The sequence below is a fragment of the Medicago truncatula genome, chromosome 3 (assembly GCF_003473485.1).
Source record: "Medicago truncatula cultivar Jemalong A17 chromosome 3, MtrunA17r5.0-ANR, whole genome shotgun sequence".
NCBI classification, from domain to species: Eukaryota; Viridiplantae; Streptophyta; class Magnoliopsida; order Fabales; family Fabaceae; genus Medicago; species Medicago truncatula.
This window is the reverse complement of record NC_053044.1, coordinates 40,347,590-40,374,316: the sequence shown is the minus strand read 5'-3', so window position 1 is coordinate 40,374,316 and position 26,727 is coordinate 40,347,590. Positions and strand designations below refer to the sequence as shown.

The 26,727-nt window shown below is 32.2% G+C and overlaps 3 protein-coding genes and 1 pseudogene across 3 annotated transcripts; 2 read left to right on the top strand and 2 right to left on the bottom strand.

The window, feature by feature from the left end:
• The first annotated feature begins 5,313 nt into the window (after positions 1–5,313).
• Positions 5,314–9,689, top strand: LOC25489644 (uncharacterized). Its single transcript, XM_013605702.3, has 8 exons — positions 5,314–5,599; positions 6,151–6,573; positions 6,679–6,853; positions 7,254–7,551; positions 8,114–8,186; positions 8,389–8,479; positions 9,078–9,157; positions 9,262–9,689. Exons 1-8 carry the CDS (start codon positions 5,525–5,527, stop codon positions 9,475–9,477), a joined length of 1,431 nt encoding a protein of 476 aa, XP_013461156.1. The 5' UTR covers positions 5,314–5,524; the 3' UTR covers positions 9,478–9,689.
• Positions 9,690–10,422: 733 nt separating this feature from the next.
• Positions 10,423–17,435, bottom strand: LOC25489643 (endoplasmic reticulum-Golgi intermediate compartment protein 3). The gene is made up of 11 exons (XM_013605701.3): positions 17,106–17,435; positions 16,896–16,978; positions 16,286–16,361; positions 16,088–16,155; positions 14,328–14,430; positions 12,448–12,569; positions 12,273–12,356; positions 11,700–11,846; positions 11,510–11,621; positions 11,297–11,416; positions 10,423–10,749 (listed from the first exon to the last, which is right to left on the bottom strand). Exons 1-11 carry the CDS (start codon positions 17,191–17,193, stop codon positions 10,685–10,687), a joined length of 1,068 nt encoding a protein of 355 aa, XP_013461155.1. The 5' UTR covers positions 17,194–17,435; the 3' UTR covers positions 10,423–10,684.
• Positions 17,436–18,703: 1,268 nt separating this feature from the next.
• On the top strand, positions 18,704–22,647 carry LOC25489641 (protein EDS1B-like; annotated as a pseudogene).
• Positions 22,648–23,103: 456 nt separating this feature from the next.
• LOC25489640 (BRISC and BRCA1-A complex member 1) lies at positions 23,104–26,016 on the bottom strand. Its single transcript, XM_013605698.3, has 3 exons — positions 25,664–26,016; positions 23,805–23,963; positions 23,104–23,636 (listed from the first exon to the last, which is right to left on the bottom strand). The coding sequence occupies exons 1-3, from the start codon at positions 25,922–25,924 to the stop codon at positions 23,283–23,285; spliced, it is 774 nt and encodes a 257-aa protein (XP_013461152.1). The 5' UTR covers positions 25,925–26,016; the 3' UTR covers positions 23,104–23,282.
• Between the last annotated feature and the right edge of the window lie 711 nt (positions 26,017–26,727).

The following is a 26,727-nucleotide window of genomic DNA, read 5'->3' as shown; positions in this document are numbered from 1 at the left end:
GGATTTGGGAAAAACAGTAGTACATTCTTAAGGGCGGCACCATGTGATATGATACGTGATATTACCTTATTTTAGACTACATAAAAGTTTAACTTAATTCTTGGCAACACTATATATAGAATAGTAGTGTGACCACTATGGTAGGATGGTTAGAACCAACTATATTTAGGTCTAACAGTATTTAGGTCTAACAATTTTGTAGTATTGTACTTGTAGACGATCCAATTTGATATTATAGAAAGAATGTAGAGTGAGGAACCAACTATAAATGGAAAAACTACATAATGAAAAAAAAGTTATATGTAAGAATCCTCAAAGCTCATGTCCTATAAGACTTATGTTGAGATGGACCAAAATATCATAATGAAGAAAAGAAGCAAATACAAAATTTTGTGACTAAAAGGTAATAAAATTTTAGTGAACTTTATGAGTTCGGATTTTTTTGCAAGCATTGTGTTGGATTTAGTGAGTGTTTCGATTAACTTTTGGGATACGAATACCACTTCCCAATGCAATTTTAATTTGGAAATTATGAAGCTACAAATATAAGCTTTTGCTTTGATGTGATTTTCTAACGTGATTTTGTTTGATGTACCGTAATACCAAACAGACCATTAGTGTAGTTAGATCTAGATATTCAATCAAACCGCAACATCCGTAACATTATGGATGATCTAGGTTGTAAGAAAAAGTTGATGTATATGGACAAAATTTTAAACTAGATACATTAAATTATTTTGACCAAGATTCTCTTATAAATAGGATTGGAGGTAGCATATATATGCTTATGCTTAAACGATATATGTAGCCCTCTATTTCATATACAAATACAAGACATATATTGACATCTTATAAGAAGAAAAAAAATTGAAGTGTTGTCTCGCATGGTCACAGCACTAAATACATAGTGTTTATTGACATATATAAAAAGATTGATTTAACCTTTTTATGTCGACATTTATCATTTTTTTATGCATGTTTATATACTATGTATTTGGTCTCGTGACCATGTAATAATAGCTCAGAAAAATGTTGTCTCCTAACAAAGTTATTTTCTTGTATCGGATTGAAATAAACCTTGTACTCGTTAATTTATTTTGCTTATGTAAACAAAAATCTCCTTAGTTAACCATCATCCTCAATTGCAGTAAAAGAAAAACCATCATCCACAAGAATAAAAAGGAAAAAAGAATAAAGTTAATTGCTGATAAAAGTAAATTATAAGGACCAAAAGAGAATCTGATGCATGGTTAAATCATTTAGTCATTTCTATGTTGTAAGCGACTAGAATTAGTCTAAATACGAAAAGTATTGCTAAGAATATGAGATTTTTCTCTCTTCTCTCTCAAAAAATAAAAAAAAATAAAAAAAAAGAATATGAGATTTATTTCGTAGAGAAAAAAGTTCTTCACATTTACTGCATGTAATATTTAAATTTACACGTCTGTGGGGCAAATGGATTTCTCAAGTAAATTGTGATATCTAACCATTCAAATATGTTTCATATAAATTTTCTTGTGTTTCTTCTCTTCTTTTAAATTACGGAGATCACACTTTATTCTAATAAAGGTTGATTTGGTAAGAAATTAATTTATCCGAGATCGGTCCAGCTTTGCTGCCAATGATCTTTAACTGTCCATGATGGAGAAGTCTTAAACATTTAAGATTTGGTATCAATCAGGTATTTCTATCGAGAGAAAAATTATTGGTGTCTTATAAGATCCGGAGTCTTACTTAAGACCTCAAATTTTAAGTGAGATCCAAACCGTTTTAATATTAAAAAATTAAAATATAATGATATAAAGTTATTGATAGTTGATTAGTGAATTTCATTTAAGAAATTTGTTTGAGATCTGAGTTGAAAGTATTGAGTATTTATTAGATATTACTGTTAAAAAATTAAAAAAGAGTTATGTGTTCACGTGTGACCCATTTAAATATCCAAAAATGAATGTCTCAATTATAGATGTTTTAAATATCTATGTAAACGTTTTCTTTAGCCTTGTAGTCTACTAAGATCTTGATCTTGGTAAGCTCCATAGATACACGTGAGATTGGTGGGTGGGGTTGATGATTCTTCCAGTTCTGGAAGACAATTGAAGGAAACGGCGTCGTTTGGTTGACGTCATCGTTTGAATATTGATACGTAAGTATAAGACTTGTGTTGTGTTTTGGTTGTTGGTTGGTGTATGTGGGTTGGCGACTTGGTCTTGGTCACTAAAAGAGGAACCTGCTAAGCACCTTCCAATTCCATTCTAACACACACTTCTTCCTTTAGATTTTCACTCTATATGCCAATGAATGAATCTCAAATTTAGTCTATGGTCAATTCAATGGAGTAAATGAAACTCTCCCAACACTCTCCCAACACAAACTTCTTGAGCTCTCCCCAATACTTCTTGGTAAAAATCTTTATTTTAAAAAATTGTTTTTTTTGTTAACTTTTCGATTATCGATGAAAGAGGACTTCATAATTAAAAGTTCGGTCGTCGGGTAACTATAGTCTAGCAAATAATTGTTTTATTCATAAATTTAATTCGAGTTCTTTCAACAATTTGTTACTTGCTGGAGTTCATTAACCATTTAAACATAATCATTTTAAGCTCATTTTATAAAATGGGTTTGTAAGTAAATTTTAATAACAAGGGACACAAATAGTTAACGAGGAACTATGTATAATCGTTGTTTGATTATAAATAGATGTGTTTGTGATTTGGTTTGGATCGAGTTTGACCAAACGTAATATCCCAAACGATTAATTGTTTTTGTGTTAAGTGTCCATCCTGCACTTGTAACACTAAAACCAAATCAAACTATTTAATCATTTGATTATAGTTTAGTTTGGTTTTCGAGTAATGCAAAAAAGATATATTTTTAAAAGAAAAACTTTATAAAATTAGTTTGGGTTGACATGAAATTATGAAAGATACACAAAACTTATACTCCATCCGATCAGTATTACAAAAAAAAAAAATACTTTTTAAATTTATTGAATATTCGATGCATCTAATCTATATTATTGATCAAATACATCAATTATTTAATAAATAGTTTTTTCTTATAATAACGACAAAAGAGTACTATTGTGTATTTCAAAATACATGCGGAAAGCATCCATTGTACATTTATCAAAAAGTGAATTGGAAATGGAATATCTTTTACTATGAAGTTTAATGTGAGAAGGGATAAAAAAAAGTTAACAAATATTTGATGTGATTCTTTTTTTTTTTTGGTACAAATTTGATGTGATATTTAATACAAGGTAATGTGAAAAGGAATGGAACAGAGAACAAATGACACCACAATTGATAGCAGTTGATATACATCCCGTGTGTAGAGACAATCCACAGAATCTATTAGCCATTTATAAATTTAGCTCTATACAAACAAAAAAAACATTTTTAAACACATTAACGTGGCCAACAAATATTTTTCAAAAAAAACGTGGCCAACAAATAATTAATATTGGAAAAATATTATTACGAAATGAAGTCTTGCAATAAAAAAGCAAATAATCGTGATTGGGTATTTTAGACTCTACATGTATTCCGTCAAACAAGAAGATTGGGTTTGACCAATCAATGAAAAATGGACACCTAGGATTCGTGAATTTTGTCAGCAATTTTCGTTATTTTTTCTTACCACTAAAAAAAATGCTATCATTTTCTTACATTTAAATTAACGAAAAAATCTTTTTCAAATAGCTCAATTGTTAAGATTCATTTCTTTGTGAATAAGTGAAATGTTCGGGATTTAAACGTTGACTTCTACATATAATATCTCAACCAACTGAGTTAAAATTATAAAGATAAATTAACAAAACAATTTAATGGTGAATCAAAGCTAGAATACAACTACTATATTGTGTTTAAATACGGTACACTATTTATGGTTAGTTCTTTAGGATAATTAGCGCGACTTATGTTTATAGTTTTCATGCACCATTTTGACAATTCAAGCATTTCAAGAATTATATGGTATAAAATTTGGGGTAAATTACATCAAGGATTCTTTAAGTTTGAGATTTATAATAGATTGGTCCTTTAAGTTATTTTGGTTACACATAGGTCCTTTAAGTTTAAGGTTTGTAAGAGATTGATCGTTTAAGTTATTTTAATCTCACATAAATCCTTTAAGTTTGTAAACATTTTCAATTTAGTCATTCTGTTAACCAAACATTACAAAAACATACAAAACAGTTATTGTACGTTTCAACTTTGAAGTGTGTTTAGCCACGTGAGTGGCTCATGAGACTATAATCGAAGTTTTGATTCATCTTATTGAGTACCTACAACTCAACAATAAAAAATTATAGGCGCTAATAATTTATGCTCTATTCAAAAATCAAAATTCAACATGTCCTTAATTTTTTATAAGTAGAATTAGAGCTAAGTACTCTATATAACCTTTTTCCTTCAAAAATATAAGCTAATTATTATTTTATGGGTTAAATATGTTTTTGGTCCCTATATTTTATGCAATTTTGAGAATAGTCCCTACATTTCAATAAATGTTTTTAAAATCCCTATATTTTTCCTTCGTTAGTGCAATTGGTCCCTGCCATCACTGCCATGTTGATGAAACACAAGCCATCCTAACAAGTTCAACCCCACCCCACCAAATCTCCACCACAACACCTTCCATACTCGCAACGGCAAAAACTTTCAACGATAACATCATCGCTTTCGGCCTCCAAATCTTCCCCTCTAAACCAACATATTTCACTGGAAATGTGACGAACAGTGGTGATCCGCATCTACGACGCTGAGGAGAAAGATCGTGGTGAAATTCTCCGCCGTTTTTCGGCGAGATTGAACCGCCAACATTGACATCACGTTAGAAATTTGACAACAGGGACTATTTACACTAACGGAGAAAAAATGTAGGGATTTTAAAAACATTTATTGAAATGTAGGGACTATTCTCAAAATCGCGTAAAATGTAGGGACCAAAAACATATTTAACCCTTATTTTATTTATATATAATTGGCAGCAGAATTAAAATATCAAGTTCATGATGGTCACAAGTTGGTGGGGTCATAACATATTTTAAGTATTAATTAAAGTATGCTGCAATTTGTCTGGTAAAAAAGGGAAAGAGAGAAAGTGAACAAAAGATAACAAGAGTCTTTCATTTGGTGCATAAGAAAAAGACAGTGTACATTCTTTCTTTATTAGCTTCAATTTTATGTTATAAAAAATAATAATCTTCCCTCTCTCTGTCTTTTTCAAAATAATATTATTATTTCTCTTTTCTATTTTTCTATCAAATAAATAAAGAAAAAAAAGTAAGAATATATTCTTTCTCAAGTCTTAATTTCTTCTTAGTTTCTACTATCTAATCATATCATATAAAAATTAATCAACATGTAACAATTTTTTAATCAATAATCCAAATTTCATTTTAGTTAGTTTCTACATCACTCTCATTTCCTATTAACTTTTTTTCATTTTCTATTATATTTCAAGTTGTTGCTAATTATTGCAAACTTCTCTTCAAACTTTCACCTGAATCTATCTTCTGATGGAGAAGGAAGGTGTTGAACTTCAAACTGATGCAGTTTCAATGATGTCAGATTCTTCTCTTCTTCATCATCAGGTGATTCTGCACAAACCCTTTTTACTTCTTTGTTTGAGAATCTCAATGCTGATGACCCTTTTGTCTATGTTGCATGATTTTTCTTTAGATCAAATGGGTTTCCATTGGTTTGAATCATAGGGTAGAAAATGATATAAATTTATAATTTCTAGCATTTGGGCATAAATAAAGTTTCCTTTTTTATTTTCTTCAATTTTTTGTTGTTGTGTTAATCCTCAGGTTCTCAGAAGAAGAGAACACTTGTAATCCCAAGTTTGGTTAGGAGTTAAGTAAAGTCTAACAAATAACTGTTTCATTCTGAAATCGAACTCGGTTAAATGATTCTAGTTTTTCTTTTCCATTAGATATTTTTGTCACTTTCCACATCTTAATGAACAAATAATACATATTTATATATATTTTTTGCATCTGGGCTAAAATAAAGTTTCCTTTTTTAGCATCTAGTTTTATTTGTGTCACTTTCCACATTTTAATGTACCAACTTTGAGTTTGATGTATTTTTAGACATTGCTAGAAATAGAAATAATGACTAAAATTTGTTGATTTCACAGTCCAGAAGGCCTAGTCTTTCATCTCTACAAATACCAACAAGGACACTAGAAAGTGCATTATCATCTTCTACTAAGACAGATGGTCCTACATTATCAAGTCCAGGTTCCACTAGAGGACTGCCACCAAGGCCACATTCTACCAAAGTCAAGTCTTCTATGAAAAATTTACTTTCTGATAGGAGCTTTAGGACAAAAACTTGTTCAGAAGATTCTGAAAAGAGAGTTTTGATTGTTTCTGATACTTTATCATCAGATAACGGTCCTCTGGATAATAAGCCTTCAACTTCAAGGTCTCATTCACTTAATAAGATTCTGTTCCCTTCATCGAGTAAAGCGGCACATTCGTTACCGGTTACTCCAATTGCTAATTCAGGTGCAGAGAATGTACATGGAAGACATGTAGAGGGTGGTTCTGATTCAAATGTATGTATATGCTGTTCTTATAGTAATGGTTTTTCTACATTTTTATATATGAAAATATGATACTTAAAGCATGCTACATTGATGAAAATTGTCTTTTCTGTACAGAAATCGAAAGTGAATAAGCATATGACTCGATCATTTTCAGTTCCGGTTAATGTCAAAGCCACTAATTTAAGGCCTGCAACAGATACTAGGCGTCTGGTTCGTGTAATTTCAGCAAGACCACAGCCAGCAACTACTGATGGCATTTCAACCCGCAGTGATTCAATGCAAGAGATCGGTAAATCTTCATGATATATGGAACTTAAATTACCTTATTCTATGTATCCCTTTTGAAATCTTCACGATAGCCTTTTTATGATAAAAAATTAATTTAATAACTGTGTATGTTGACTTTCTTGTTATCTTTTGACATTTATTTTGTTTTCTTTGTGAATGATCCTCCATCTTTTTATCTTTATAGATATTAAATAGGTGATGTTTCCCTATGAATATTTATGAAGAGATTTAGACACAAAATTGTGCCATGACAAGCTTATTTGAAAATTTCAACATGAGTAGATCATTTCCCATCGCAATTACATTTGTACTTTCAATAATAACAACTACTTTTATCTTCATATATAGTCTAAATAGTAATTTATTGTTTTTTTGCATTTTGTCACGCCGTTTGGTTTCAGTCATTGAAGATGCTTCTGAGGATATTCCAGAAGAAGAAGCAGTTTGCAGGATTTGTTTGGTGGAGCTTGCGGAAGGGGGGGATACTCTTAGGATGGACTGCAGTTGTAAAGGTGAGCTTGCACTTGCTCACCAAGACTGTGCAGTAAAGTGGTTTAGTATCAAAGGAAATAAGACATGTGATGTCTGCAAGCAGGATGTCCGGAATCTTCCAGTAACACTCTTGAAAATTTCTAGTCCTCCGACTGTTGTTCGGCATACATTGAATGCATCACAACAGAGAGCAGTAACTAATTACAGGTAAAGTTTAATTGTTTCAACGTTATAATATTTTTTTGTTCAGTTCAATTCCTCGTCAAACTAACATATTAGAGAGAAACCTACAATGTTCTTGTCATGCTTACTTGTTGGCCTTGTGGTCCAAATTACACGATTATCTAGAACATTTAAGTTCCAGGACCAACACTTTTTATTATTTTCGCTTTGCTAAGATTATAAGGCTGGTTGTAGTCTAGGATCGTTAGGTTTTGAAAGTTGCACGTTAACTTTATATATTTTTAGTCCTTGAAAAACTGTTGTACCTAAAGAAGCGAAATCACTCAAAACTATGGACGAAAACCTGGTATTCACCAAACGAGTCAAAAATACTCACCTTATGTAAATAGCTGTTGGGCTGTCTAACAAACATGAAATTATAGACAATTCTAAAACGTGTCTATGCCGGACCAAAAAAGGTTATTACAGAATTCGAACATCATCGCACAATTATGAGGAAACAATGCTTTGTTAGGTCTACAGACAATACATCTGTGACAACTTACTAAGCAATCACTGGCTTTTCTAATTATAATGTACTCTTCAGGATCTGGCAGGATGTACCTGTACTTGTCTTGGTCAGCATGCTTGCATACTTTTGCTTTCTGGAGGAACTACTGGTATGCTACCAATCTTTACCAACACTTACCTAAATTGTTTGATTATTTTACGTACAGAATCAGTGTTTTAGAAACCAGGACAGGCATCGACCCGGTCAAAGTACCGAGTCACTGGTCTAACCAGTGGGTCACTAGTTGTTTTCTTTAAAATATTTTGTACAAAATGGAAGTATTTCTGACTCAAAGATTTCTAGTGTACCAGGTTTCAGATTTGGGCCCACGTGCTCTCGCCATTTCATTGCCTTTCTCCTGCATTTTAGGTCTCCTTTCATCCATTATTGCTTCAACCATGGGTAAACTTGCTTTCTTCTTTTTGCCTTAGCATGTCAAAGTAATTTTAGTTCCCTTATTATATCTTTTTCATTTCCTTTTTGGGCCGATTATTTTTTTGGCCGTGAACAGCATGAATATTGTTCAAATAAAGTCCTTGATAGAATTGTGTCACTAGCCCCTAAAACCGTTGAATGGTAGTATTTGAGTCTAATGTGAAACGAAACCATAACTGTATCTTCAAAGAATTTGAGATATGTCAATGGATTTAGTAAGAATTGAAATATGGAACAACCCGTGTTTCACTTTACAATGAATGCCGCATTGTATCGGATTCCGACATGACACCAACACATGTGATTACATTCAATCACTTATATTTTATCAAATTATTACAGGTGTTTAAGTATCATTTCATCGCCGTGTTTGTGTTTCATTGTTTCTAATACGAGTGGCGATTGGAACAAGGCATGTATACCCTGTAAATTTTCTTGTTCGTTAAACTCTCAAGTTCTACTAATCTTTTTCTGTCACAGACATGATAATAACCTAGAAACTTGTTAGCTGGAAATAATTAATATGTTCAACAAATTTTAAATCACATATGTTTTTCGTTGGCAGTAAGCAGGAGTTACATATGGGCTTATGCTTGCTTCCAGTTTGCATTTGTCATCCTGTTTGCGCATATATTCTATTCCATAGTAAGATCACTATCCACTTTCCATCATGTTTTGCTTGTCTTTTTTCTCCATTTCAATTTTATGAATTAGTCACTTACGTTAACATTTGATGTTTCTACTTGTAGCTTAATGTTAGTGCGATTTTCTCGGTTCTTCTTGCAACATTCACTGGATTTGGGATAGCAATCAGCATGAATTCTCTCCTAATGGAATATATCAGATGGGAAACAAATAGGCAGATTCGATCTTCTAATCAAAATATTATTTCGAGTCAGCAGCAGCAAGAAACTCAGAGACAACCACATCAACTGCAAAGGATGCAGCAAGAGCAGCACCAATGACAGTAGTTGATACCACTGGTTTAGACCAGTTTTTCAAACTATAAAGGATTTTGTTGTTTCTTTTATTTATCTTACTCAATTTTCTATGATACTAAAAAAAATTGATTCCACCATGTGTAGTAGTATTTTAAACTGCAGAATGCAGACATATACTCTAGGAATGTTTTGTTAAATATAAATATATTTGAAGAGTGAAGGTTTCAATGCCCTTATTTTATGTGTCTCACATATTTTTCATTATTAAATTTTTGCATCAAGATTTGTGTAACATAATTTAAAAATATAACCGATTAATCCTCAGAGTCACTTGGCAATCCTTTGAATATGAGTAATGCTTAGTAATATGAAACTGCCACTAAGATATGATGATCAAAGAAAATATTTATTATATGATATGGAAACTTGTTTAGTAGAAAGAAATTATGTGTTCCCTCATTTCAAAGGTCAAACATAATTATAGATTGATCAAACTCTCGTGATGCAAATTCTTCACAAATATGAAAACAAAAGAGGATTAAAAATCTTGAAAGAGTAATTAATGAAGTCTCAAAGTTGGATTTGATTTGCTAAATTTTTTTATGCAAAACGCCCCAACACAAAGGTTGTGATTTACCTAACTACTAGACTACATGATATTGCAACTGCAACCAATCCATTGCACCACCAAGTCACCATTAAATTCCATATACCTTTAAATATTAAAATTGTTATATTGTTTTCTTCTTGAACATCAAATATTACAAATTGAACCTGAAGTGTTGATGCATTTAAAAATGCAATCCACAAAACTTTCTTAAAGATATAACACTTGATTTTCAGAACAAAATTTGTTTATCTTTTTTCTTGAGAAAGAGAAAGAACTAATAAATATGTACTAACAGCAATCTCACAAGTCTAATGCTAATTTAGAATATAAAAATATCAAACTGTGTGGAGTTGCACAACTACGAGAAAACTGGCAATATACCTCATTCACTATATTCAAAACATCCATTACAAAACAAAAGAGATTAAGATCAACTAATGTTTGATGTCAGACACTACAAGGAATTCTATGAACACAAAACTGTGAAAGTTCAAATGTTGATGCTTGATTCAACTGTGCTGCTACATTTCAAATCTGTGAGTATTGAAGTAAATTCCAAATAGTGCCTGGAATCTCTTGGAGATGCAGGAGAGTTGCTTGAAATTGTCATGTCTTCAAGATCTACTTTTTATTCTTTGGTTTAGTTGCAGCTTCAACGAGTCTGTACATCCAACGGTCCAGCATCCCTGTTGATGTAAATGTGTTGGTTTTACAGAATTTGAGAGCAAGAAACAAAATAAACTAAGGCAGGAAGAATTATAATCTATAAGGATTCCAGAAAATCAACATTTAATAACTTAATTGTAAATACCATTACAACCCTAGTTAGCTTGAATTCTTGCTGAAAATGCTAATCCAGAGTTGAATTATGTAAATTATGTTGTCTTTACTCAACATATTAAGCCAGAACAAATATTCATATCTAATATGGGCTGTGAAAACTGGCCTGGACCGCCTCGTTCGACTCGTCGCCGAACCGAGAACCGATTAGGTGTTTACTTTAGTCTCATTAACCCGAAAACCGGTAGATCTCATAAGTCATAATCGGTGAACCGGTACAGATACAGTCGAACCAAAACAAAACCAGTGATAAGAACTGGCCATTTTCTATTTTATATATTGTGATTTTTGTTTTAAAATTAAAAAATATATATTACTTCGCCAAAGCTATAGCTTAAAACTATAATCATATGGAACACACGTAGTGGATATTCCAGTTAAAGGAAAAATTACCTGTTACAGCAAAGGTTCCACCTAGCACGGCACAAAGCCGAGTAATAAAATGAAGAAAACTACGGCGCTCTTCCTTGATAGTGACAGTAATAGGCGATAGATCATACAAAAAGTACACAGCTGCATATGCAAAATCAACAGGAATTAATTAACATTTGAAAACTGAAACCAAAACTCAGAAATGTATAATGCCAAATTCAAACTAAATCCAACCTGGCCATGTCCGATCAAATTGACTAGTAATGGGGGAAAAGTATTCTGTAACTGAGAACTGATTAGTCGGTAGAACTTCTTTAGAGATATATCTGTATTCAGTTGGAACAATCTGCATCATAATTTGAAAACTGAACTGTTATTCAGGCCATGTTAAAACAATATTCAAGAAAGAGCTCAATATTCAAACCTTTATGTAGTATTTAAAAGTTCCACTTGCATCATGGAGAATCCTTGACGTCTCATCAAGTGGGTTATGAATTCCTGGATATTTGGGGCCAAATGACAAATCATGGATAACATGACTAACATTCACATTCTTTCCTGCATCGAAGATCTGGAGAAAACCATTACTACCAAATTAGGTATCTGATAAACAACAATTCATGAATATGGCGAACATCTTTGTAAGCAAATTTAAGACATGAAGGTCTAATAGAAGCTGCTAAATGTCACATTACAATAAACTTATTTGCAAAATCTTGTTAAAGTTATTTCTTTGGCAGTAAATTCAATCTGCTTAGTAAGTTTTATTTACTTATTAGCAGTTATTTGGGACAGAATAAAAAAAACAAAAAAGAACTCAAAGATGTGATTCAGTTTTATGTGATGTTAAATTCTATTGAAGATACCGGAACCTGTAAGTTTTAGGATAAAATATTTCAAGGAATTATAATATGCATATATGTTTAGTCTGTGCACTGAAGTCTGAAATATTGATTTTTTTTTTTCAAAGATTAATGAAGATAGAAAAATATTTTACCATTTGTGCAACATATATGTTTAGCCCATGCACTGAAATATGGAAATTTCCAGCAACCCTTTGAACATCTAAAACGCCATAAACCTGCAACAGAATTTAACTAAATATTAAGTTTCTTTCAAATTGGACAAAAAATATCAAACAATTAATGATATAGTAACTGCAGAATTTATACCCTGCATCCTTCTCCATTTTTTAATGCCTCCTTCACCTTCTTGATGGTATTTTCAGTGGCTTCATCAAAGGTTTGTAAGTGAACTTTTTGTTCTGAATGCTCATGATGATCTTTACTGTCATCTGTTGACAATTTTTAAAAGGCTGTAAGTGACCAGAAAAGAACTATAAAAGAATGTAAGTCTAAGACAAGTTGTGATCTCTATATTTGTCATAATATGAGCATGATACAGAAAGTCGAGTGTTTAACAGTTAAATTCACACCAGTTAATCTTTAATATGAATTTAGAAATACATGATTTCTGGCATTCAATATGACGAGGAGTCATAGGTTCATTATACAAAATGACGGGGAAATAGAGAGAAATTAAATCATAGGATTCAGTAAGGGTGGATGAAATGGACGAATGTTTTGAGTGTGAGTCGTAGTAGAAAAGTACCACTTAACTTTACGCAGTGTTTGGCAGGGATGAAGAGAAGATGAGGAATATTTATAAACGTTCTTTGTTTGGTTCAAACTTTTGGAGGGAATTGAGGTAGCCAAGATACATCCTCTCAATTTTAGCTCCCCTCCGACATTGGGAGGGATTTGGAAGGAAGAAAACACGGTTACAACAAACTCCACTGCCACCACGTTGGGAAGCCTCTACCATTATGCCATCACCACTCTCCACTGCCGAGAACCCTCCAACTTAAACCACCACTCGCCACCCACTGCCTATGCTAGACACCCCAGACAACCTCAACCATCACCATCTGGCTGGCACCCTCCATCACATCTATTGTCACCCATGCCCTCCGTCGTTGACACCATGCTTCACACCATTATTGTCGCTTCACGACATCCTCCATGTCACCATGGTCTGGCTTCTTCAACCGCTACCACTGCGTGGTAGAACTTGGCATTCGAAGATACTACCTCAGTCCCTATACATAAGACCCCTTTGAATTGATATCGATTTTTTTTCCCATTTCATTAGGGGTATTTTTGTGAAAAAAGTAATTAATGCATCTTGTAACTTGAAGAGGGACTTATAAAAAAGGGACAAACAAATTTTACAAGTGGGTCTTACATATAAGGACGTAAGCAGGTAGTATTTATTATTATAAAGGTATAATTGTAAATTAGTTTTGTGTTCTCTACTTCCCCTTGCAAATCAAAGGTTTCCCTCTCCTCCTTGCCATGTAGGTGATAAATGTTGGATGGAGAGTAGAGAGATAAATGTTAGAGCAGTAGCTTATTCTATCAACAGAAATTTATGAAACAAAAAGAACCAGCCCGTGGTTTAATAATAGATGGTTTTTGTCGAACTGTGCCAAAGGTTTAACTTGTTGGGTCAAAGCACACCAATGAATTTTACACATCAAAACAGGCCTCTTACATAAGAGCCCTATGAGGATCAAGAGTGAATAGTGCATATGCTTAGCCAACCTAATGTTAAATTTAACTTTTATTTGAAAGAATACGGCAACAAATCGCAAACTATATCCCACATGATCATAGAGGCTCTGATGCCGTGCCAAGAAATACTCTCCCAAAAGCTTAAGCTAAGGCAGATATATTTTTAAATTTACTAATAGTTTCTAATAACCAAGAGTGTGTGTATTTTCTATTAAAATTGGTATCTTTGAAATGACATTAAATCTCTCATCATCTCATGCATCCTTTCACTGAGATCTTCAGTCCAACATTTAGGACTAAACTACTTATTTAAACACAAACAGGAATGAGTTGTGGTAGGAGAGAATCCCTTTACTATCCCCCAAAAAAAAAGGAAATGAATCTACCGGTCATCAAATGAAAATAACCCAATCAAATGCAAACCCTGTAATTTTAACCTATAGTTTTGAAATTAGATGCATGCTGAAACAAGACATTACCATGCTTGTGAGTGCCATGATCATGATCATGTTCATGTCCCTTTTCAACAAGATCAGATATATATTCAGTGCCAATTATCTGCCCATAACTGTTCAAACGGAGCTGCAATAAGTCCAAACAAATTAGCATAAATAACCATTAATGATACAGGGATAAAGAATACTAAAAAGGGTATATAAATTCACTTGACACACAACTCAATGCCTATTAATTGACAAGTAACAACCACTGCATATATATGTTGAAAGTAAACGAAGATAAAGTAGAGAAATATAATGAGCTGTGTCGCACAGTCACAACTAGACAATAGGGGTTGAATATACTGAATTAGTGCAATAAATACAATAAGACAATTTCCTATTTTCCTAATTATTATAACCATGTGATTTTGTTAGAATGTAGCCTATACAATGAATCTAAACTTATTTACAAAATATTATTCTTATTACTTTCCCCTATACTGGAGCATATAAATCATGTGTGATGCTGATTCAAATATAATTTATCCAAGAACACCAAAGGACCAAGTGAAAACATCTACATCTACAAGTTAATAATGTTTTCTCTAAATAGGATCTTCTTTTTGATAAATAAAGTGTAACGACCTATCTTAATGTATTTTGGCCTTTAAAGAAACACCGGATTCACGGGTTTATGTGAAGAAACTTGATTATCACGTATAAGTACCACATATACGTATCAAATAAGTTCACAGATGGTTCAGATTAATGCTCACTATTTCTCTTGATAATACAACATCATTTTGTTTCTTACATTTCCAAGATACAAGATTACCCTAATGAGTAAATTATAGCGACAAGGAGCAGCTGATCCCAGTATAGTGATATAGCATATTGTAGGAAGACCACTATACCAAAGCTAATGGATGTAATGCAAATATTATAATATAATTTATATCACACATGAAAAAAACAGAATAATTGAGCAAAATAATTAAAAAAATCAGAGTTATAATGTAAATTAACAGAAGGAACTGAAATAACACAACTAGGGAAACTTTCTTCAAAGTCAAACAACGAGAAAACTGATGAAGAAAGAGGTTTGGCAAAATAGGTTTTTGGTCCATTGTTCGTATACTAGCTGCTACAATTTCAAATTTGCCGTGAAATTGCTACCATCCCTTCTCCAGTAAAACTTTTTAAACAACATGCATCTACAACAGAAATTTTCTGTAACACAGCGTGTTGCTGTGATAGAACTACTATCTTAAACTGTTGACTAATATGATAACCCAGAAGTGAAACTTCCATCAACATGAGAACCTATTAAGTCAACATCAGAATATCAATCAGTCCGAGTTATCTTCAAAGTTGAGGCATTCTGTGGAGCTTCTTTAATATAATAAGATATGGATAATTACATCCCAACGAACCTCACATGGGAAACTTCAAATTCAATCTCTGTATGGTCGAGAGTCGTTGTTTGAACGAAAAATTTGCAACACAGATCACTATTAAGCTGAGGGAGGGTAAAACTAGAGATTAATGCACACTTAGCACTCACCTAAATCTCCCAATGTAAGCAACATGATAAATAAATAAATAAATATCTGTTTTACTTTCACAGCTTGAGACAGAAGGGTTATATTTTTTTCGGACATGGAAGGATACAAGACTTTGAATAACCCTATAGTGGATACCAACATATTAAGAAACTATATAAAATGAAGCAAAATGCATACTTCTAGAAAACCAAAACACATAAAAAGAAATCTAAAATGGTATACTAACAAGCTTACTTTCCATATGTTTGTATCAAGATCCACCTCATGTTTGCCAGACATATCAATGGCATCCACACTTAAAACTGCCAACAGAGAATCACAGAAAAAGATTTAGAATCTTCATCATTGTACAGACTAACAAATCTGAATACACATCAAAACCAAAAATGAAACTCAAAATCAACATAAAGCAGATAAAATGCCGGTGCTAACCATCACAAGGTAAAGAAGGGAATGTCATATTTATATGAATTGGAAGAGTTTCTCCACGCTTCAAGTCTACAGACATCTGCAAAAGATGAGCATATAATAAGTTAAAACAATATCTATACACAACTTTTGCTGATATACACATAGAACTAATATCATTGATATTTACATTAAACAATGACAACCAAATAATTTCAACATATCAAATGATGAAGATTCTAACTTATGCTAATATACACGTAGGCCTTTTATTTAGTGCCTATTTAGATTGGCTTATTTGAGCTTATCTACAAGCATAAGATGTTTATATACACAAGGCCTTTTATTTTGTGAAATTATTTGAGAACTTATCAAAAGAACTTTTGACATGTTCATAAGATGTTTTCAGCTTATTTTCATAAGTTCTTCAAGATGGCTTATGAAAACAACTTATATAACTTAATTTTATCTTTTGTTATAGAAATAACTTATACATTAGCCATATCACGATAAGCACTTATCCTATAAGCTACAAATTAAGATGTTTATCCAAACATGGCCTTATTCCAAAATTAAATACAAAAAAAAACCAAAATTAATTAATTTACTAAATTGAAGTTAAAAAAATTCAAACCTGATGAACAGTGTAAGTTGTAAGATAATAACCCAACTCGTGCAGAAACAACGTAGCCATTATAATTAAACCAATGATCGAAACTGCAACCCAGTACCAAAAAAAACATATAAAATCAAATAAAAATCACAAATTTATCATAAATTAAATAAAAAATACAAACTTTCTGTAAAAAAAAAAGGATCACGGAAGAACAAAAATGAGAATTACCAAGAGCACCAGATTGGGTTTTCTGCAACAAATGATCCTCTGTGCGAGGAAATGCATCGAGATTCTTAATAACTTGTTTCATTCCCATTTTGCCCCTTTTGAATTTTGATAAATTGAATTCAGAAAAGAGTGTTTATTTGTAATGAATCGAAGAAAGATGAATGAAATTGTTGAAATTGAAATTGAAATTGAAATTTGAAGATCGAATTTTGATGAAAATGGAAAATGTGAATGGAAGGAGCTACCACCGGTTCTTCTTCAACCACCCGCTCCCGAAGGTGTTTTATTTTCTTCTCTTGTTTTTTTCAAGTCTTTGTTTTGGTTTTGGTCTCTTTTGTCTTTTCAAATAAAAGTCTCCCAAACTAATAATTCTTTACTAATTAGTGCATTCTATATTTAGTTTTCATTTGTTTTTTTAAAATTATATATTTTCTTGGTTAAAAAAGAGTGTATAAACAACTTATTCGCAACTTATGACATAATTGTTGATCGTAGTAAGTTTTAGTTTTTGTATACAAGCTATTTTGTAATATAAAATAAAAAAAATTACGCTGAAAATCATGAAAATGAGTGTTACAAACTGATTTTAGAATGAAATATAAGTACGGTGATAGTTTCCTTAAAAAAAAGGTAATGTGATATACACTTTACTTTTCAAGAAAGTAAAGTAATTGTTGAAAAGTTAATTTATAAGATTAAAAATTTAGTTCACATACATCAACTTTTTTAACTATTTCTTTCATTTATATTTCATTATGAAAGGAGTAACTAAAGGATATTTTTTAAAAATATATTTCCTCAGCTAACAAACTGTTAAAATATATTTGACTTCTTTTAGAAAAAATAATTTTTAAAATATATTTGACTTAAATGTATTTTTAACCTCAAACTTATTTCCATAAACAAAAAACTCAAACTTTTAAACTTTTGCCATTTTAGCCCCACAAAAAACAGCACAGATAACATTTTGAAAAATTAGTTTTTATTTTATTTTTAGAGTTGACCCATTTCAACATAAAGTTGAAAACTTGCTTACCAACCAAGTAATTTTCCCAATATGGCAATGAAAATCTAACTCATATATTAAACTATATAGATGCACGTAGAAACAATGAAAAGCCGGTTTATAATTAAATTTAGATATTAAGGTTAATATTGAATGAGAAACAATGAAAATTCATTATGTGCAATTAGTCATTGGTATATGGTACTAATTAAATTTAAACGAGTTGAGTCTCAATATCACAAAAATCATAACAAATCGGTAATACGATTAAGAGTTTTTCTAATTACACCCTGTTTAATCCTGGTTGCACCCTAAAATGACAAAATTACCCTTTCATAAAATTTTATTTTCAAAAAGCATCTTCCTTTTTTCTTGGTTACACCCTAAAATCCCTCTTCAATTTAAGCAGGTCATGTAAACTTAGTTTCAGCAGATCATGTAAACTGAGTTTAAGTGTACATACTTAAACTGATACTTAAACTCAGTTTAAGTAGGTCATGTAAACCCAAAAGTGTTCTTGTTATCAGTGGCAAACACTGCAAATCGTGCTTCAACTCAAGGTAGCTCCATTCATACTGCTGGTTCTATATCTATGGGTGAGAAGGAACGTAGGATGGTAAGACACGTGATATTTTCTCATTAATTTGTGAAAAACATATTGGAAATTTTCTCATTCAAGTTATGGAAAAAATGTAGGAGAATGAAACAGGAGTCAAGCCTTCAGTGGAGGAGGTATTTGCTATTTGCCATATCAGAAAGGATAAGAAATGGGTTGATAGTAGAGTTGAGCATGCCTATGTAAGTAGCTCTTTAACATTACATATTTATCTATAATTTAGTTATGATAATAGAGCTGAGAAAGGCAAAAAGCTGGCCCCCACACCTGGTATCAAACAGACCTGCTAACAAAGCAGCCTGCGCACGGCAACTAGCCGAACCAAAACCAGATTTATCTATGATTTTACTAAAATTATAGATTTTAATTGGTTGTTAGTTAAATGACTAACAGAATTCGAAATTGCAGGGAGCTTTTAAGAAGAGAAAAGCAGAGCTTTTAGAAATATCTATGTCTCAAAATCAAGAGGAATAAGGATTGTCTTCTGAAAGCCATCATAATATGTCAGATGACTTGACTATTTGGAAGGAAGTAGCTCCTAAAGGTAAAAAAGGAAAATTATATGGTTTAGGTTCTATAGGAACAAATACTTCGAAGTATACTATTGGTTCATGCTCAAATGCCTTTAAGGAAAAAAAATGGAACAAGAGCTCTTAAAATGGAAAGAAAAGGTAAAAGAGCAATAACGTATAAACCAAGAGCAAAAACAAAAATTGGAGCAGCAACAAAAAAGAATTGAGTCAAATGAAAGCATGCTTGCAACTTTATTTGAAAAGTTGAATATGCTATTGCCTCCAAACTTTGCTTGTGTGACACCTATGCAAGATGAACCAAATGATGTTGGTGAAGCCTCTAATGAAAACAATGATGATAATTTTGGATTTGAATGATAAGTTTGGCCCAACTGATTTTCTGTTGTTCAACTGTTTTGTGGTTGTTGCTGCCAGTTTCTCTTTTTTTATTTTTTTATTTTTATGAATTATGTGTTTGACTGTTGCTGTCTTGTATTTGGCTGGCTTTGTCATGGGAGTTCCTTTTGGTTGGAGTTATGTTTCCAAGCCTGTTTACCTTGTTTTTTTGGCTATTTTCTTTTGGTTGGAGTTATGTTGTCTCCCATATCCCTACTAGTGCACTTCATTGTGTTACTTTTATTGTTGAGTACTGACTAATGGACAATTTAGTCATGTTAGTTTGTGATATATTGTGTTAGAACATTGAGCACTTATATAAATCTAGTTTATATAATTTTGTTTCAGACAATGAGCATTTGTTTACTCTTGAATTATTATTTATTTTTATTTGATTTAGTATGTATTATTGAATATCAATTTTACATATTGGAATTTACCCCAAACTCATTAAAAAATAAATAAAAAAAATTATAACCACGATTGAAAAGCATGGAAAATATTTTAAAGCTTTTTAAATCCGTCCGAAAATCGTTTGAAAATTTATCTAGAATCCGTCTGAAAACCGTAGGAAATTATAACTCAATTCCGTCTGAAAATCGTAGGAAATTAAATTAAATTCCGTCTGAAAATCGTAGGAAATTAAATTCAATTCCGTCTGAAATTCAATTCAATTCCGTCCAAAATCCGTTTGAAATTTAGTCCAATATCCCACAACTGCGTTTGTGCGAAAACCGTACGAAATCCGTCTGAAATATATTTCGGACGGAATTTAGGATGAAAATACGATTTGCGACGTGGCTTTTTCGGACAACGCCCAATCTGTCCGAATTCCGTTCGAAAACGCATTTTCGTCCGAATTCCGTGGGAAAGTTCCGTAAATCCCGTCCCAAAACCGTCCGAAATTCCATCCAAAAATGACATTTTTTTAATAGTGAGACGGATATGTTTGATGTAAGTATTAACTAGTGTGTATATCTGTGCATCGCACACGAAAAATAGATTTTGAATTAAATTACAAATTAAATAGTATACACCTCATATATCAAATTGTTTTAAATTTAATGCAAGGTTTTTGGAGTATACTCTAAAAAACACGAAAAATCAAAACAAAAATAACAGAAATTTTAAACTTCTCATGCTATTTTCTAAAAAAGTTTCAATACTCATAGTCCAAAATGTGATATGTAAATAAGAACCATAAGAAACATTTTATAGATACAATGTCATGGGACTTCAACTAATTCAGTTCACCACCATTATTCAACCAACCAAGACAATACAATACGGTTGAATAAACCAATTTTGAGAACCACTTCTGATTAAATGATCTAATAGGTCTAGCAGATTGTTCCCTCAAAAAAAAAAAAAAAGGTCTAGCAGATTGTTCATACATGAGACTCCAAGAACACAAATCAAAGAATTAACCTGTAAAAAAGTTGATATTCTGATATTCAAGGTCTCTGAATTTCATTTCTGTTCAAAATTTTTCTCAAATGACGCTTGACCTGAAGAATATTAAGCAATAAACATAAAATGTTATAATAGAGAACTAAAAATTTCCAAAAACATGATTTATTCTCAATGGAAAAATCTTCAGCAACAAAAAATATTGACTTTTAGCCAAACTTTTTTAGAGAACAATCCAAATTTTATCAAGTATTGAAATTTACATTAAAAAAACCGAACTAAGAGTTGATAAATTTGAAACTGGAAATCGAAGTTGCAATTAACCGAACCTGAATATCTGAATGGAACAAATCAATGGGAATTGATGAGTTGATATTGAGATGGAAAATCTCATTAATTTCTCATGCGGCAGTGTGAAAACATAAATAATTACGACCAAATTTTAAATATTCAAGTATAAATAACTAAAATGATTAAATATTAAAAAAATAATGAAAAAGTTACTATTTATAGAGCTATGGATCTCTCAATCAGTGACAAATGACATACTTGCCTAAGAGCTAAGTTTGCTTTATCATATTGTATGATGTCAGATACATGTAGTTTTGACGGGCGGAGTCCCGTAAGTATTAATGTCAGATACACAAACTCGCACGCATGTTTGTACACACGCACACCTTCACATGTACACCCCCTCACATTATGGTTTTGAAGTTGATATGATATTTATGATATGGTGAGGTGAATTGGTTGTAAATAATTTTAAAGTACAAGAGCAAGACTATGCATTCAAGCAGCAGCAACATTAGGGGAACGGAAAAGGAACAACGAGAAAAGTATGGAAAAAAAGATACACGGTGTGGAGGAAAAGATGATTGATCTCGAGAAGTACAAGAACTGCAGGAACCTCAGAAAAAAGGTTACCACGATGCATTCAAGGATCAACTAGAAAGTGAAGATTTCCAAGCAAATGTGAAGAGGCTAGAAACTTGCAGGAGCATGGGATGAGATAATCGAAAAGCTATTAAACTATGAACTACCAGAAGAATTTGAAGGGAAGAAAGAATGGGTCGAGATAGGAACAAAGTTTAGAAGACTAGTTGAGCCTTTAGATATTGCTAATTACTATAGACATTCAATTGGAACCGTGATGGACGTGTTTATTTGGCTAAAGGAGGAAAACCAAAAAGGTATAGGTATACACAAAGATGGTTGGAACATGCTGAGAAGAGGGGAGAAGGTGGTTACTCAGAGTCATGTTTTTGGGCTGAGGTGGAAGATCTTTCTCATGATACTGAGAGCTCTTTTGAAGATGTTCAGGAAAAAGTTGAGGCCTTGGAGGGATTTATAAGCAAGTGGGATGAGAATGGTGAGGTTGGTAAGGATGTGTTTTTGGAGGGTTCTACGTTTGTTAAGTGGTGGAAAACACTACCAATACAGCTTGAATTAGATCTCTTCCATGGAATTAGGTATCTCCCTTCCACTTGCACGGCCTCCATTGGGATCACAAGTGTGTATATAAAATGCAAGATATGTTATGTTTTAAAATACAAAGCAGATTCCTTTGGTGCATTTTTTGTTGTTGAAGATAGTAAGAACTAGCATCAGTTACAAGATACTCCCTCCGTTTCATAATACTTGTCCATTTTAGAGAATAATTTTGTTTCACAATACTTGTCCCTTTCAAGTTTCAATGCAACATTAATTATTGTCTTGTCAATAATACCCTTGCATATTTATTGTAGAGAGAGAAAAAAATAAAATGAAATAATAAATAATTAAGGGTATTATAGAAAACACACATATTTTCATCAAAAATAACAAAATTTATTTGGTTTCTTGGTTAGTGCAATTTCTCCAAAATGGACATGTATTTTGAAACGGAGGGAGTAAATATTAGTATAAAATGGAAATGCTAGATTATATATATTTCTTTTTAGAAAAACTCTAGCATTTTAAATAGTTTTGAAGATCCTCTCCATTTCTTAAATAAAATGGAAATGTCCCTTACTATAGTTTTGAAGTAAATAAATGATATAAACGCACACACTTTTGGAATTTAAGACATTAATTGAACATTTATAAAGTAAAACAAGATACATATCATTTACAGGAAAATACGAGAGCATATACGTCTCAAATATTATATTACCAAGATAGTTTTGCAATTAAAGAAGCCAAACACATTAAATCAGTAACCTAAATGAGATAAGAGAACAAATTACACACTGCCATTTTCACTGGCTGGATGGAGCATTATCTTCAGTAAGCATTGGCTCCGCCTGAGGAACCTTCTTTACAAGTGATTTAGGTATGTCCATATAATCTTGTGCGCAGCGCTGCTGAGGATGAGACAATAGAATTAACATATGACGGAAAAGAACCCTTGCTAACCCTTGTCCACTCTCCAAGATATAACCCTCATATTCAGTAACATGTTCTAGAGCTTCCACCAGTGAATCATAAATCTCTTGGGGGCAATTGTCAGGTCCAGGCTTGTCATGAAGATACATGACATCAAAAGTGAAGAGCTTCTGGTTCACAGGCCACTGATGTCGTGGGCGCACCGTTGATCTGCAGTAGAATAAAATCTAGAAAAGAACAGCAAACAACATATTATGATTCATGACAAAAATGTCATGTAAACAATAAATTTTGAAGACTTCAAAGTTCAAACCAAGCACAAGATAATATATTTAAACAAACCAAGAAAGATGGGATGATTTGACAAATCACTGATGGCAGCCACCACCACTCACCACTCTTAAAATGCGACCCTGCATACGGGATTTTTTAGCTTCATGAGCAGCAAGCCGGAACAAAGTAGTAAGGTCTGGTTGACTGCTAGATGTAGTAGCCGAAAGCCTTCGCATTGCTGCAACTGTTGACTCAACTTCACTGCTAAACTCTTTCCTCAGCTGTAATAATTATAAAAGGCATAAAACAAAACTATGTTCAGTACATGCTTAGAGCACCGTGTTCCAAAAATGAAGTGTTTGTAAGATCCATATCCAACATTGGGAAACCCGGAGAAAACATTTATACTACTGTCTATGCTTATGTCCAATGCCTAGATAGCACATCAAATTTGAAGGAAAAAGAATATGCTCTAAAAATATGAATAGGAAAGACAATGACACAATGTTCAACCAATAATCATATCAAAGTACAAACAGACCATTTAATCCAAATACTTTTTAATGGTTTGAGTTATTACTTTCCTTTGTCTCCTTCCACCTCTAACCATTGGTTTGTCCTGTATGCAGTCTACCCTCCTCATTGGCGGTGACTCTACAAAACTACTATGCACACATTCAAATAACCTAAAACGAGATTCGATCATTTTTTTTCACAATAATGCTATCCCATCTTGTAGGAGAGACGGAAAGTAATTGTTCCTGTGTACGAATCTTTTAGGAAAGGCACCCTTCCTATAGTAAAGGAGAGAGATCTTGAATTACAAAAGAAAATCATGACAGCTCCAAGGACAACAATAAAAGAGGGTCAGTTTGTTGGGATCACTTATACTCATATAGATAGCGTCTGTGCTCGCGGAGATAAACCAATACTAAATGCAGGCAGATCCCATTCACCATATCAAACGGATAACTGCTTATTTAAATTAACCATTGAAAATGAATATTTGGAAGAAAACGATTTAAGGAAAGAGGAATCAATGACCAGTGAAGTCAGAAAGAAAAATAAAGATGAAAGTTGTATTGTCATCTACAATAAAACAAGATAATGAGGTTGTAATGGGATCTCTATCAACTTGTCCAATCCAAGCTCTGTTCAAAAGAAAAATCAAATGAAGAACAGGAACTTGGGAGGAATGAGAAATCCCTCAAAGATCATGGCCGTGTTTAGATAAACAACTTATAGCACAAGCAGTTATGTATAAGATATTTCTATAGCAACAGATAAAACAAAGCTATATTGTTTTCTTGTAGGGTCTGTTTGGAAAGACATTGTTTGAACTTATAGTTTATAGCTATGTCTTATAAGTTCATTTGACTAGTAAAAACCCGTTTGGTAACTGTCACTTTCTCATGGGATTATAACTTATTTTTACTAGCTTATAGCATTTTTTTATAAGCTAATTCAAGTAGCTTAGAGCTTATAACTTATCATATTTTATTCCAATTTTACCGTTGTAATCATAATTGAATCTTTTTAAAATATTAATTAAATATATATTTTTTATGTCATTTCATATTGATAAGCTAATTCAATTGCAAATTTACCAAACACTGCATGTTCAATCAGCTACCTTATCCGCTATCAGCTATCCACAATACGCTAGCATATCAACTATCTGCTATTTTTTACCAAACAGAACCATAAACTATTAGCAATTTTCATAAGCTATCTTGAAGAACTTATGAAAAAAAGCTGAAAACCGCTTGTGGACAATGTCATAATTAGTTCTCTCTTGATAAAACCTATCTCATCAGATAAACTCAAATAAGTAAATCCAAACATGCCATAATCTTTGAGGGATTAGGCTTCCAATTTTGATTAACTACCAAAATAAAGTTGCAACTCATCCAATTTCAAATTGCATGCAAGATTAAAGAATGAAGCAAAAGATTGAATTTTTAGAAAGAGAATGAATTACCCAAGAAACAGAATCAGAGAGAGTAGCGAAAGCAAAACGATGTTGAGGATTGATGGTGAGTTTAGCATTGACGAAAAGAACAATGGCTTGTTTAATTGCATCTAAACGAGTGAAGGGTCTTCCATTGGGTCTACCACTGGTAGCACCTTTCAACTCCGCCATGGATTGTGGATCAATGTCGATGCAGAAGAGTATATCTTCGTTATTGATTCGTGAGGGTTGGAGTTTGTAGCTGCTTCGTTCTCCTTCAATCCCTTCCATTTTCGCTCGTTTTCTTTTTCAGCTTCTGCGATTCTTCTTGATTAGTGTTTTATGTAAGAGAAAGAAAGATGAGAGGGTGTTGTTAGTAATTTTATTTCTTCTTTTGGTTTTGGTTTTTCTTCAAGTTTTTGCACCATCAGTTAAAAAATGCTTATGTGGATGCTTATTGCCAAGTAGACAACTCTAAATTCACCTATCTCAAAATTAGAGTTTATAATTGTATTATTTAGTTTTAATACAGAAATCATTCGTTTACTTGATCGACAATGTTGTTGATGAAGTGAGAATCGAACCTACCTCTAAGGAGCACACTAATATGTCTTAAGCTAATACCACGAATTTTGTAGATGGTTATTGAAAGAAAAGGTTAAAATCCACGAATTGAAAAATAAAATAAATTGAAGAGCGCAAACATATAAAACTGTCAAAGTGACAAATAAAAATGAACAATTTTTTTAAATGACATGTATGAAGGAACGAATGTGTAATATTTTCTATTCTTTTTTAATTAAAATATTTTCTAATTAATATTGAAGTAAGATAATATTACAAGAAATGGAGGTTTGAATTATTTTCTAATAAAAAAATTTAATAAATTTTTTTCAAGTAAAACTTGAAATTGTTTAGTTAGTTAGCAAATCAATAATCAAATAAAATAGTAAGTTAAAAGTGTATATGACTTGTAATATAAAGGAGAGAAGAGAAGATAGCAGCTTGCTCAAACTTATATATGATCTTGATCAATTTGCACTTGATATAAAAGAGTTTTTCTTGAATGAGATTTGTGTTGATAAGTATGTTCA